This window comes from Cetorhinus maximus, chromosome 11, assembly GCF_964194155.1.
Source record: "Cetorhinus maximus chromosome 11, sCetMax3.hap1.1, whole genome shotgun sequence".
Classification (NCBI taxonomy): domain Eukaryota; kingdom Metazoa; phylum Chordata; class Chondrichthyes; order Lamniformes; family Cetorhinidae; genus Cetorhinus; species Cetorhinus maximus.
The window spans coordinates 28,277,067-28,289,478 of NC_135889.1; the positions used below are offsets into that span (position 1 = coordinate 28,277,067).

General features: G+C 41.9%; 1 protein-coding gene across 9 annotated transcripts in view; it reads right to left on the reverse strand.

The window, feature by feature from the left end:
* LOC144686458 (collagen alpha-3(VI) chain-like) overlaps positions 1 to 12,412 on the reverse strand; it is a 243,199-nt gene that overhangs the window by 26,195 nt on the left and 204,592 nt on the right. For all 9 annotated transcript variants that reach the window (XM_078551700.1, XM_078551703.1, XM_078551702.1 and 6 more), the window contains 2 exons: positions 8,229 to 8,867; positions 566 to 1,144 (listed from right to left, as the gene is read on the reverse strand). In XM_078551700.1, coding sequence (XP_078407826.1) covers positions 567 to 1,144; positions 8,229 to 8,867 — 1,217 coding nt within the window. In that variant the 3' untranslated portion in view covers position 566. The remainder of the gene's footprint in view (positions 1 to 565; positions 1,145 to 8,228; positions 8,868 to 12,412) is intronic.

The window sequence follows — 12,412 nt, forward strand, 5'->3', positions numbered from 1 at the left end:
TAAAACCCACCTCCACCGTCACTCACCCATTCCCTTAAATGAGCCAAGGCTTCACAGCTTGTTGAGTACCCAAACCTTAAGTTTTCTTACCTTTCTCACATTAGGATAAATTTATTGTTGATGTTTTCTGCATTTTCTTAATTTTAAAATGTTAATGTGCATGTTGGTGTGGAAATATATATTCCAAAAGACTTCCCCCAGAACTTAACCCCATTTATAACATTGCGTCAATGTTTCACATAACATCGTTTCACATAATGTTGCATTTTCTGGGAAGCAACAAACAATGTTAACCGAGTACTTTTTTGCTTTGTCTTCTTTTCTTCTCTAATTTTGCTGACGTCTTGCATTATGGACATTGGCCTAGGTTTCTTAATGACAATCATTGTATAACTCAAGAATGCCCAATTGCTACTAGGCATAATATTACCTTTTCCTGATTTGTGCTATATTGTTTGAATTCTTTTGCAATGCACAACATATGATTGTGTCTTTTCCATCAGTCTGAAACAAACATTCTTGCTTATCTGTTCATTTTAAATTGTTGTTGTTAAAAGACCCTTACCTTAAAGTGATTCAACAGAAACTGATTTCAATATCGATATCAACTGTTGTTGGATGGTTGGTATAGTGTGAAAGGTTTTTAGTACAAAAACAAAATCAGGAGAATATACTATCTGTTGCAGCTCTGCAGAATGTGCATTCTTGGCCCCGATAGCAATGGGCACTATACCAGCTTGCTTTACTGCGAATGCTGCCTGTCCAACATCATCCCTGGATTTTCCTGCAGTGATGAGCACTAGAATCTGCGTAGCTCCAGTATCTTGTCTGCTCCCAGCAGATGTGATAAAGACATTTCTTGTAACATAGTTCAGCGCGGCACCAGTGTTGAGGACTCTTCCTGTTTTCCATTTGAGCTGTGTTGTTGCAGCCAAAACCTCATCTTTACTTGCATAAGTATTAAGTCCAAATTCAGTTTTTGAGTCATGACTGTATTGTATCACAGCAATTTGATCTTTGTCAGGTCCAATATCAAGCTCCTGGATTAGTCTAATCAGAAATGCACGGACTAGAGGAAATGCTTTTCCCATTCCAAGAGTGCCATCAATAAGGAAGACAATATCTCTCTGCCTGGCTACAGAAGCTAAATAGAAATATAAGGAAAGAGTAGAAAATCAGAATTTCTATAACACAACAAATCATTACATTCATATAGCACCTTTGCACAGTAAAACATTTCAAGGGGCTTCACCAGAGCATAGCCAGACAAGAAAGATATTAAAAGAGGTTGGTTTAAAAGGATCAGAGAGAATTGGAGCTATCTGGAGAGGAAATTCCAGAGGTTGGGCCTTAATGGCTGAAGCCAAGGCTAGCAATAGAGGGGCAAAAGAAGTGGATGCATAAAAGGCCAGAGTCAGAGTAGCTCTCAGAGGATTGTAGAGCTGGAGGAGGTTACAGAGGTAGGAAGATGTGAAGTTATAAAAGGATTTGAATACCAAAATTAGAATTAGAAATCAAGGCATTGTGGACCAGATGCCAGCCACAAGTCAGGAAGCACAGGGGTAATGGGTTAGCTCAAGATTTTGAAGGATGGAAGTTGGTTTAGTAGATGCTGACGTTCAGCACATTTTTTCTCTCCAGCTGAATAATTAGCGAAATGGGTGTTAAGTTCAGTGTCATTACTCACTATTCCACCATCAGATTAAATACACAGAGAAATGTAGAGAAGAACAAACTAACCCTAACCAGCTTAACCCTTATTGTTCAATTGCCAGGTTAGTTAGGATACCAAAAGTCCAAACTTTCTTCCCAAATTTAATATATAATGCCATGCAGTAAGTCCCAAGCACAATGACATTCTATATGTTTGGATGAAACTGTTGGGAAAAATGTTTTTTTTTAAATTTAGACTGAACCCAAGAACTATTTATAAGCATTGCATGATGAAAATGGGTAATTGTATATTCTCATTAAAAATAGCTGGCTGCTCAATAATAAACAATGTCTTAATTTCTGTTATGGTTTCTGTTGAATAATTGGCAATTTGTGGAAGTTTTTTAGTGTTGAAACAAATTCAGGATCACGTGTAATCAATTGTGTCTTTGATGTATCTGCACCCTTGGTACCAATGGCAATGGACATTAGAGCAGCATGATCACTTTATCTGCTGTGTTGGGTAACACAGAGATGAGTACCAAAGTTTGTGAAGCTGCAGGATTTCTTCTATGACCAACACTGGAGATGTTGTTTATAATATAGATAAGTGCAACATCAGTATTTGGGTAACTTCCTGTCTTTAGTCCCAACTATTTTTTTTATTGTGTCCAAAATCTCATCCTCAGTTGGGACTGTTGGATTAGAACTTTATTGTAGCACAGCGACTTGACCTTTGTTAGGTCCAATATTGAGCTCCTGAATTATTTTCATAAGAAATTCATGTAGGAGAGGAAATTATCTCCCCATTCATTTGATCGGAAAGACAATGGGCAAGAAATGGGGCTAATTAGCACATATATTATTGGCACTATGACTGACCTTAAAGCTCCAAAATTGCAGTGGTGGAACACAGGGAGAATCGTGCCAGATGTCCTATGATGCAGGCATTAGCATGCACACAGTAAATATCCACCATGAGTATGTAGAACAAGCAGATAATGACATCAATCAACACATAATGCTAATTTGATCCCAGAAGTGCCATTTTGGAACTCAACACTGTAGTCAATGCCTTCTCTTAACCTCACACAGCACAACACGTGCTCAGCTGCAATTCTATTTCACCAATGCTACTTAGAGGAATTATCAATTACTGGTTGATATTTTATTCTCAATCAGCTGCTGGTTGATATTTTATTCTCTTGTTGCTACAATTCTACAATGCTTGGTGCTTTCTAGTTGCAAATGTGTAGCAGGTGCTGAAGGGCTTTTTACTGACTTCAAGACTTCTGAACAAACTTGGTATGCCACCACGCATGTGTGCAATGGTAAGCATTGGCCTTGGAACCCAGCATGACTAAAAGAAGCAGACAAGGCCATCAGAGCAGGACAAGCCACTGAAAAAGGGAGAAGGAGGTGAAGGGTTCCCAACTGGATGCTATATCTGGCCTGGGTGTTGACGGATTAATTCTACATTTCTTCATGGGATGTGAGTGTTGCTGGCTAGGCCAGCATTTATTACACGTTCTTAATTGCCCTTGAGAAGGTGGTGGTGAACTGCCTTCTTGAACCGCTGCAGTCCCTGTGATGTAGGTCCACCCACAGTGCTGTTAAGGAGGGAGTTCCAGGATTTTGACCCAGCAACAGTAAAAGAACAGCAATATATTTCCAAGTCAGGATGGTGAGTGGCTTGGGGGGAAATTCAAGGTGGTGGTGTTCCCATGCATCTGCTGCCCCTGTCCTTATAAACAGTAGTGGTCGTGGGTTTGGAAGGTGCTGTCTAAGGAGGCTTGGTTAGTGCCTGCAGTGCATCTTGTAGATGCTGCTGCTGTGCGTCAGCGGTGGAGGGAGTGAACGTTTGTGGATGGGGTTCCAATCAAACGGGCTGCTTTGTCCTGGATGGTTTCTAGCTTCTTGAGTGTTGTTGGAGCTGCACTCATCCAGGCAAATGGATAGTATTCTATCACACTCCTGGCTTGAGCCTTGTAGATGGTGGACAGGCTTTGGGGAGTCAGGAGGTTAGTTATTTGCCACAGGATTCCTAGCCTCTGACCTGCTCTTGTAGCCACAGTATTTATATGGCTAGTCCAGTTCAGCTTCTGGTCAATGGTAACCCCCAGGATGTTGGTAGTGGGAGATTCAGAGATGATAATGCTATTGAATGTCAAGGGGTGATAGTTAGATTCTCTCTTGTTGGAGATAGTCTTTGCCTGGCACTCGTGTGGTGTGAATGTTACTTGCCACTTGTCAGCCCAAGCCTGGACATTGTCCAAGTCTCGTTGCATTTGCTTTAGTATCCGAGGAGTCGCGAATAGTGCTGAACATTGTGCAATCATCAGCAAACATCCCCACTCCTGACCTTATGATGGAAGGGAGGTCATTGATGGAGCAGCTGTAGATGGTTGGGCCACCTTGAGGAATTCCTGCAGTGATGTCCTGGAACTGAGATGATTGACCTCCAACAACCACAACCATCTTCTTTTGTGCTTGGTATGACTCCAACCAGTGGAGAGTTTTCCTCCTGATTCCCATTGATTCCAGTTTTGCTAGGGCATCTTAATGCCATACTTTTCAAATACTGCCTTGATGTCAAGTGTAGTCACTCTCACCTCACCTCTGGAATTCAGCTCTTTTGTCCATGTTTGAATCAAGGTTGTAATGAGGTGAATGACCCTGGTGGAACCCAAACTGAGCATCAGTGAGCAGGTTATGGCTAAGCAAGTGCCTCCTGATAGCCCTGTTGATGACCCCTTCCATTACTTCCTACCTGAACTTCAGCAAGTAACAATTTGTGAGACATCTGCACTTCAGCAAGGATTCCTTTACTGAAATCTGCCATCTGCTGAAGTCACAACTGCAAGGACAAGAACAGGGCAAAGACCACATTGTCAGTGCTTGTGCAGGTGATCATGGCAATGAACTTTGTGTCTAGTTCTTTCCAAGTTGGAGCTGGAGATATTGGCAACATCTCACTGTTTGCTGCCCAATGTTGTGTAAGGGAGATCACTGAGGCTCTCTCTTCTAAGACAATTAACTACATTTCATTCTTTCTTGCCAGAGACAAGGAGGCAGAGCAAGCACATTGCTTCACTAGGATTGCTGGCTTCCCCATGGCACAGCATGACATTGACTGCATGTATGTTGCTTTGTGGGCATCGCATACTGGAATCGAAAGTGATCCTGTACCCTTAATCTCCAACTGATTTGTGATCAGAGCCAATGAAGCATGCAGCTCAATGCCCAATATCCTGGCAACTGTCATGATGCCTTCATTCTGCAACTCCAGATGTGTTTGAGCCACAAGACAAGCCCAAGCGTGGCTGCTGGGTGACAAGGGCTATCCGCTGACGATAATAGTGATGATTCTGGTGTACAATCCATACTCCAGTGCACATTTTAAAGCCATGCTGCCACATGTGATATAGCATTGGTGTTCCAAAACAACCTTTCTACAACATGGACTGCTCCGAAGGAGCCCTACAGTATTCAGCAGAGCAGGTGTTGAATTTCATGGTTGTCAGCTGTGCAAACCTCGCCATCCAGAAGGACAGCCCTTGCCACAGGCAAGGAGCTGAGGAGCAGGAGCATAAGGAGGAGGAGGAAGAGGAAGGGAGGAGACCCATAACTGGCAATTAAGGGCCACTAAAGGGTGTTTCCCTGCCACCACTTGTATTTTATCAGCGGCAGATAGGCACTTCACTATATGCAGAGACCACCAAGTATACATTGGCTGCATCGTTGTGAGTTTGAGGCTTCCCTCCTGATTGGGCACCCTGTGGCAATAGGTGCCCCATGCAAAAAGACTCCATTGACCTCACAACTGAGCCAACACTGTCTCAGCTGCCATCCTCCGCAACCTCTCCCTCCACTGCCCTGGTGGAAGGGGTGGGGGTAAGGCCTTGCTGACTGAACCCACTGTCCTCAGTGATGATCCTCACAAACTCACCTTAATTCTGTGGCCTACTCTTTGGCTGGTCGAGGCCTGCTGCAGTCCCAGCGGCGCTGCTGGGACTGATTAGCTGGCAGCTCAAGAAGGCGGGACCTCGTTCCTTAATAGGGCAGAAGTGCTGACTGGACATAATTAATTCCCTAAGGAGCTTGGCCCAGTTTTACGCTCCCTGGCCAAAGGAGTGTGCAATGGTCAAATATCCTGTCATGCACAGATGCATTTGTGACAAATAGATTGGTTCTCAAGAATGATATCCGATAAGTTCTTCCCTCTTGTTGGTTCTCTCACCAGCTGCTGTAGGCTCAGTCTGACATTTATGCCCTTCAGGACTTGGTCAATTCAGGCTGTAGTGGTGCTCCCCAGCTACATTTGGTGATGGACATTGAGTTACCCCACCAGCCATGCTTCAGCCAGTCAGAAGTAGTACTGTGGCTGATGGCCAAGGTGGTGTTGCCCCCCAACATCCTCCATAATGAGGGAGCCCAGTACATCAGTGCAAAAGATAAGGCTGAAGCATTTACAACCATCTTCAGCCAGAAGAGCTAAGTGGATGATCCATCAACCTTCTGCTGAGGTCCCTAACATCACAGATGCCAGCCTTCAGCCTATTTGATTCACCCCACATGAAAAAGAAATGTCTGATAGGCATCGGATACAACAAAGGCAATGGGCTTTGACAATATCTCAGGTGTAACACTGAAGACTTGTGCTCCAGAACTAGCTGGGTCCCAATAGCATAGTTGTTCCAGTACAGCTACAACACTGGTACCTACCTGACAATGTGGAAAGTTTCCCAGGTATGCCCTGTCCACAAAAAGCAGGACAAATCCAATCCGGCCACATACTGCCCCATCAGTCTACTCTCATTCATCAGAAAAGTGATAGAAGATGTTGTTAACAGTGCTATCAGTGGCACTTAATGACAACCTGCTCACTGAAGCTCAGTTTGAGTTCCACCAGAGCCACTTGGCTCTAAACTGCCATGGGCCAAACATGGACAATAGAGCTGAACTCCAGAAGTGAGGTGAGTGTGACTGCCAACAACATCAAGAGCAACATTTGACTCAGTGTGCCATGAAGGATCTCTAGAAAAATGACATTAATGGGAATCAGGGGGAAATCTCATCACTGGTTGGAGTCATACCTAGCACAAAGGAAGATGGCTGTGGTAGTTGTAGGCCGATCATTTCAGTCTCAGGACATTGTGGTAGGAGATCCTAGGGGTAATGTCCTAGCAACCGTCTCTAGCTGTTTCATCACTGACCTTCCTTCCTACGTAAGGTCAAAAATGGTGATGTTCACTGATAATGGCACAGTGTTCAGTAAAATTCACAACTCCTCAGGTAATGAAGAAGCTAGCGCTCATGTGCAGCAAGACTTGAACAACTTTCAGGCTTGGGCTCACAAGTAGTAAGTAACATTCTTACCACATAAGTGCCAGGCAACTACTATCTCCAACAAAAGGGAGTCTAACCATCTCCCTTGACATTCAACATCATTACCATTGATGAATGCCTCATCATCAACTTCCTGGGAGAGGTTACCACTGACAAGAAACTGAACTGGACCAGCCATATAAAGGAGGCTGCAAGAGCGGGTCAAAGGCTGGGAATTCTGTGGCAAGTAATTCACCTCCTGACTCCCCAAAGCCTGTGCACTATTTACAAGGTACAAATCAGGAGTGTGATGGAATACTCTCCACTTGCCTGGATGAGTGCAGCTCCAACAACACTCAAAAAGATTGATCAGCATACTTATCCACCACCTTCAACATTCACTCCTTCCACCGCTGGTACAAGATGTACTGCAGCAACTCACCAAGGCTCCTTCTACAGCACCTTCCAAACATGTGACCTCTACCACCTAGAAGGACAAGGGCAGCAGAGAGCTTATGGTTAAGGAGGTGGCTTGCAAGGGCAATTAGGAATGGGCAATAAATGCTGGCCTTGCCAGCAAAGCTCACATTCCATGAATGAATAAAAAACAAAACACTCTCTGTGGATGCAAGTTCTGTTTTCTAACTGCTCCTGGGGGAAGTTTCTTCTGAATTCCCTATTGGATTTATTAGTGACTTTCATATTTATGATGAGTTCTGATTTCCTATGCATCTCTCTCTACATCTCTATATCTACCTTATCAAGCCCTTTTATAAACTTAAAGCATCTGTCAGGTCGTCCCTCAGTTCTCTCTTTTCTAGAGAAAAACTCCCTTGCTTATTCAATCTTTCTTGATTGGTATAACATCTCAGTTCAGATGTAATTCTACTAAATTAATTTTGCACCTCCTGGTGTACCTTTGTCTTTTGTATAATATAGGGACCAGAATTGTTCACAATATTTTAGGTGTGGTGTAAGCAAGTTTAATAAAGTTTAACTTCTCTCTGCTTTTCAATTCTATCTCTCTAGAAATGAACCCCAATGCTTTGTTTTTCTTGTGACCGTTAATCTGCACCACTACTTTTAGTGATTTGTGCATCTGTATTTTTGATTTTAGCTTTGAACTAATTTGCTACCTCAGTATTTTTGGTGAATGCTGAAGTATTGTATAGAAGATTAAAAATCCTTTAGAAGTATTAGCACTAGTAATGCAGTCATCATTAAAGTACAAAACCCAATTTGTGTACCTTTTTCATTAGTAACTAGTGGTTCTCCAGCAATTACAATTGATTCTCCAGTAGTTACTGTTGGAGCAGATAGTGTTGACAATGGTGTCATCACCCGTTCCTGTACGTTTGGTAGATTATGGAATTCTTTGACACTGAAAACCAAATTAGGATCAGTTGCAATTTCTCGCAGTTGTGCTGGGTCTGCATTTCTTACTCCGACAGCAAAGGTTGCTATGGCAGCTCGCTTTAGTGCATCTGCATATGGTTTAACAGCATCCATCGATCTACCACCAGTGAACACCACCAGAAATTGGGGAACTCCTTGATCTTTTCTGCTTCCTGCATGACTGGTAAAGTGGTTTCTAAAGACAAAATCCAGTGCTGCACCAGTATTGAGCATTGTTCCACCATTCAATTTGAGTCCTTTGACATGACTCAGAACTTCAGCTTTTGATGAGTAGGTATCAAGATAGAACTCAGTTTTTGTATTGTGACTGAACTGTGCCAGACCCACTCGCACTCTGTCACTTCCAATATTGAGATTTTCAATTATATTTCTGATGAAATCATGGACAAGAAGTAAATTTGTGTTCCCAACATTGTCTGATCCATCAATAAGGAACACAATGTCTCTCTTGTTCACTTCTTCAGGCAAAACTGCAAAAGAATATACAGTGTAATCAGCAGCAGATCACATAAAACTGGTAATTATTATTTATAACCAGGAAAATCTCTAGTCATATTGTGATAGATCCTTATCACATCAGGTGCCATTGATGCAAAAGACAAAGACTGGTAAATTAGGCAGGATCACAAAAAATAAAACCACAGAATCACAGAATGGTTACAGACAGAAGGAAGCCATTTGGACCATCGAACCCTGGAAGGCTCTCCAAAAGAGCAATTTAGCTACACACTAAATTAGTCAGTCCTTTCCCCAGAGCCCTGCAAATTTTTTTCCCCTTTAGACAGTTATTCAGTTTGCCCCTGCAACTCTCTCAGGGACTGCATTCCTGATCCTAACCATTTGCTGTATAAAAAAGTTTACCTGAGACCATCTTTAGATTTTTAAATCTGAGACCTCTGGCTCTCAACCCTTCCAGCAATGGAAAGTTTCTCCCTAACTTCTCTGTTTAGACCCCTCATGATTTTGAACACCTTCAAAGAATCTCCTCTCAACCTTCTCGTCTAAAAGGAGAGCAAGTCCAGGTTCTCCAATCTATTTATGTAACTGAAGTCCCTTGTCCCTGGAATCATTCTCGGAAATCTTTTTAGTACAATTTCCAAAATCTTCACATCTTTTCAATATTGTGGTGCCCAGACTTGGAATCAAAACTCCGATTGAGGCCCAACCATTGTGTTATAAAGATTCATCTTTGACCTCCTTTTATACATTATACCTCTATTTATAAAGCTCAGAATCCCATATACCCTTTGAAACAATTTTCTCAACATTTGCTGTCACCTTCAACAATTTGTGAACACATGTTCTCAGGTCTCTGCTCTAGCACTCCCTTAAGAATTGCACCCTAGAGTTTATATTGCCTTTCCTCATTCCTCTAACCAAAATATATCACTTCACACTTAACTCTGTTGCATTTCATTTGCCACATGTCCGTTCCATTGCACCAGCCTCTTGAAGCCTATCATTAACCTCCTAACAGTTCACAATACTTCAAAGTTTTTTGTCATCTGCAAATTTTGAAGTGGTGCCCTGCACATCCCAACGTAAGTCATTAATGAATATGAAGAATTGCAATGGCCCTTGTAGGAAATCCCACTGTACAAATTTCTCCAGTTCAACAAACAACCATTCACTACCCTTGTTTCCTGTCACTTTGCCAACTTTGTATCCATGCTGCCACTGTTCCTTTTGTTTATGGAATTTAACTTTGCTGACAAGTCTATTGTTTGGCACTTTATCAAAAGCTTTTTGGAAATCCATATACACCACATCAACCACATTATCATTATCTCCGTTCCTGTGTTTGTCTGTTATCACTTATTATTCATGAAAGGAAAACTGAAGTAAATCAACAAAATTAGATTCACAGCAGTGAATCCAGGAGGGAAAAAAGATGGATTTTAGAAACATTTTCAGAACTTAATTAAAAACGTTTCCTCAAATACTTACTAAGTATTGAACTTGATGCTTGCAGTCCATCACATACCACTGACACAGGAGAAAACTTGCTGATTTAACTTCAATTTTCAAGCAACCTTGCTCAGATCAGCTCATTAAAGGTGTGTGAGGTTAGTGCTTTCTCATTTCAGCCACTCTGTTAGCACTATATACTTCTGGGTCAAAATGTTACACTTATTGTGTTAAATTTAAACTTAAAGCTAAACTCATTCCGAACGCCCACAAATACAAATATAACTTACTTAAACTATCTCTAGTTCCTGTTATATTTGTGGGTAGTCGGAATGATTTTAGCTTAAAGTTTAAGTTTATATTGTGTTTCTGTATTTGTGTGTTAAGAAAGGGGGAAATTTGAGTTTTAGTTTCACTTTAAAAGATGCCTGCATTCTAGTGAGGTTTTATGACTCTTGAAGGGAAGTTAAAAATAAACACAAGATAGAAAAAAACTGTTCTGTTGCCTAACAACAAGGGTCCAGAGAGAGGGACCCACAGACATAGACTTGTTAGTTTGAGTTCAGTTGGTGATTATGCCCTAAGGTGAAGGAAGCAGTTTAAGTCTCACTCTAGCTGGACAGGCTAGCAGATTGCTGAGAAAAATAAGTCTAAGAGTCTTAGATGAGTTGCTCTGAAGTTAAAGTAACAGTGAATGTCAAGTGAGTTCTGGGTCTCAAGGGAGATACCAAGTTGTTACAGTCTACTGGGAGAGGGAATTGCATGGAGCAGGTCCTGGAGCAAAAAGAGAAAGGTCCCAAGAAGCCCTTTAACTTAAGTCAAAGGATGAGGACAGGAATCTGGAACAAGACCCTGATCAGTGGAAGTGAAAGCAAGGAGCAGAGAGGAAGGCTCCAAGTTTAGAGAGACAAAGCTGCAAGACGCAGACTCAAGGCAAAATAGGCTTGCGGGAAGCCAGAAGGTTCGAGGACATAGCCAAAAGGTTGGTGACTCCTTACTATGGGCATGTGAAGCAGTGGTGTTCTGTTGGCATGGCTGAATGTCGGAGAGAGGGTGTGTGGAAGAAAGCCTGAATGCATGTGGTGTTCCAGGGGAGAGGAACATTGGAAGGAGAGTTCCAAACTTTGGAGGTGGATCCTTGCGGAAAGCGTCCAAGAGAAAGCGTCATTTGGGAGAAGATTCCAAAGCAGGTTCTTTGAGAGTGGAGAATGGAAACCCCAGTGGGAAAGACGGAGTTCAGTGAGACCAGTTGGCTCGGTGTAACAAGCGTCTGGGGAGAGTTCATGAGAGATCCTTAGCATCTGTCTGGGGTGGCGTCTGTCACTTGGTTTCAGAGTGTGGTGTGCCTAACCACAGGTCCCCTATTGGTTTACATACACTGTGTATTTAATGGGAGCATGAGAGTATAAGATAGCTTTTGTACTTGTGTTATCCTTATGTATCAGTATATATCTGTAAGGGTATAGTTGTGGGTGAAGGAGTATTATAATATAGTTAATCTTTTCTTTAATAAATGTTTCATTCTTTTGTTAAAAGTTTATCAGCTAACTCCTATTACTCTGTTCACTAGCCGTTCTCCATGTTTATAAACAAAAAATAAAAGTTAGGATCTATGAAGCTGGGTTCCATCCTGGAATCTGACCTGTCCAGTAGTAACATCAGCTGGGATCATAACAATTGTAACAGTTCCAGTTCTCAGGAAAACCATCTTTGCAGCCTCTCTGAGCAGGATAACAATTTCAGTGAATTAATTTAACTTAGGATCATTCCAAACAGCAAAGATTAGACTTTTACCCCTTCTGACTAGATTGATATTTTAACCCAGATAATGACAAGCAAAGACCAAAGCTTTAAACATTTATGTAAGTGAGCAAGTCAAAGCTTTCTCCAGATAAATGTAAGTTCTAACAACTCTGACACAGAGCATGACAAAAGTATTAAATAAGTATTTCGCTTCTGTCTTCACAAGGAAGTGGATGATGTGAAGATTACACTAAAAAAGGAAAGGGAAGTTACAGCCAGGATAGCAATACATGGAAAACTTACTAAGAGATTTAACAAGTAATCTGGTCTGGATAGAACACATCCTAGGTTGCTGAAAGAAGCA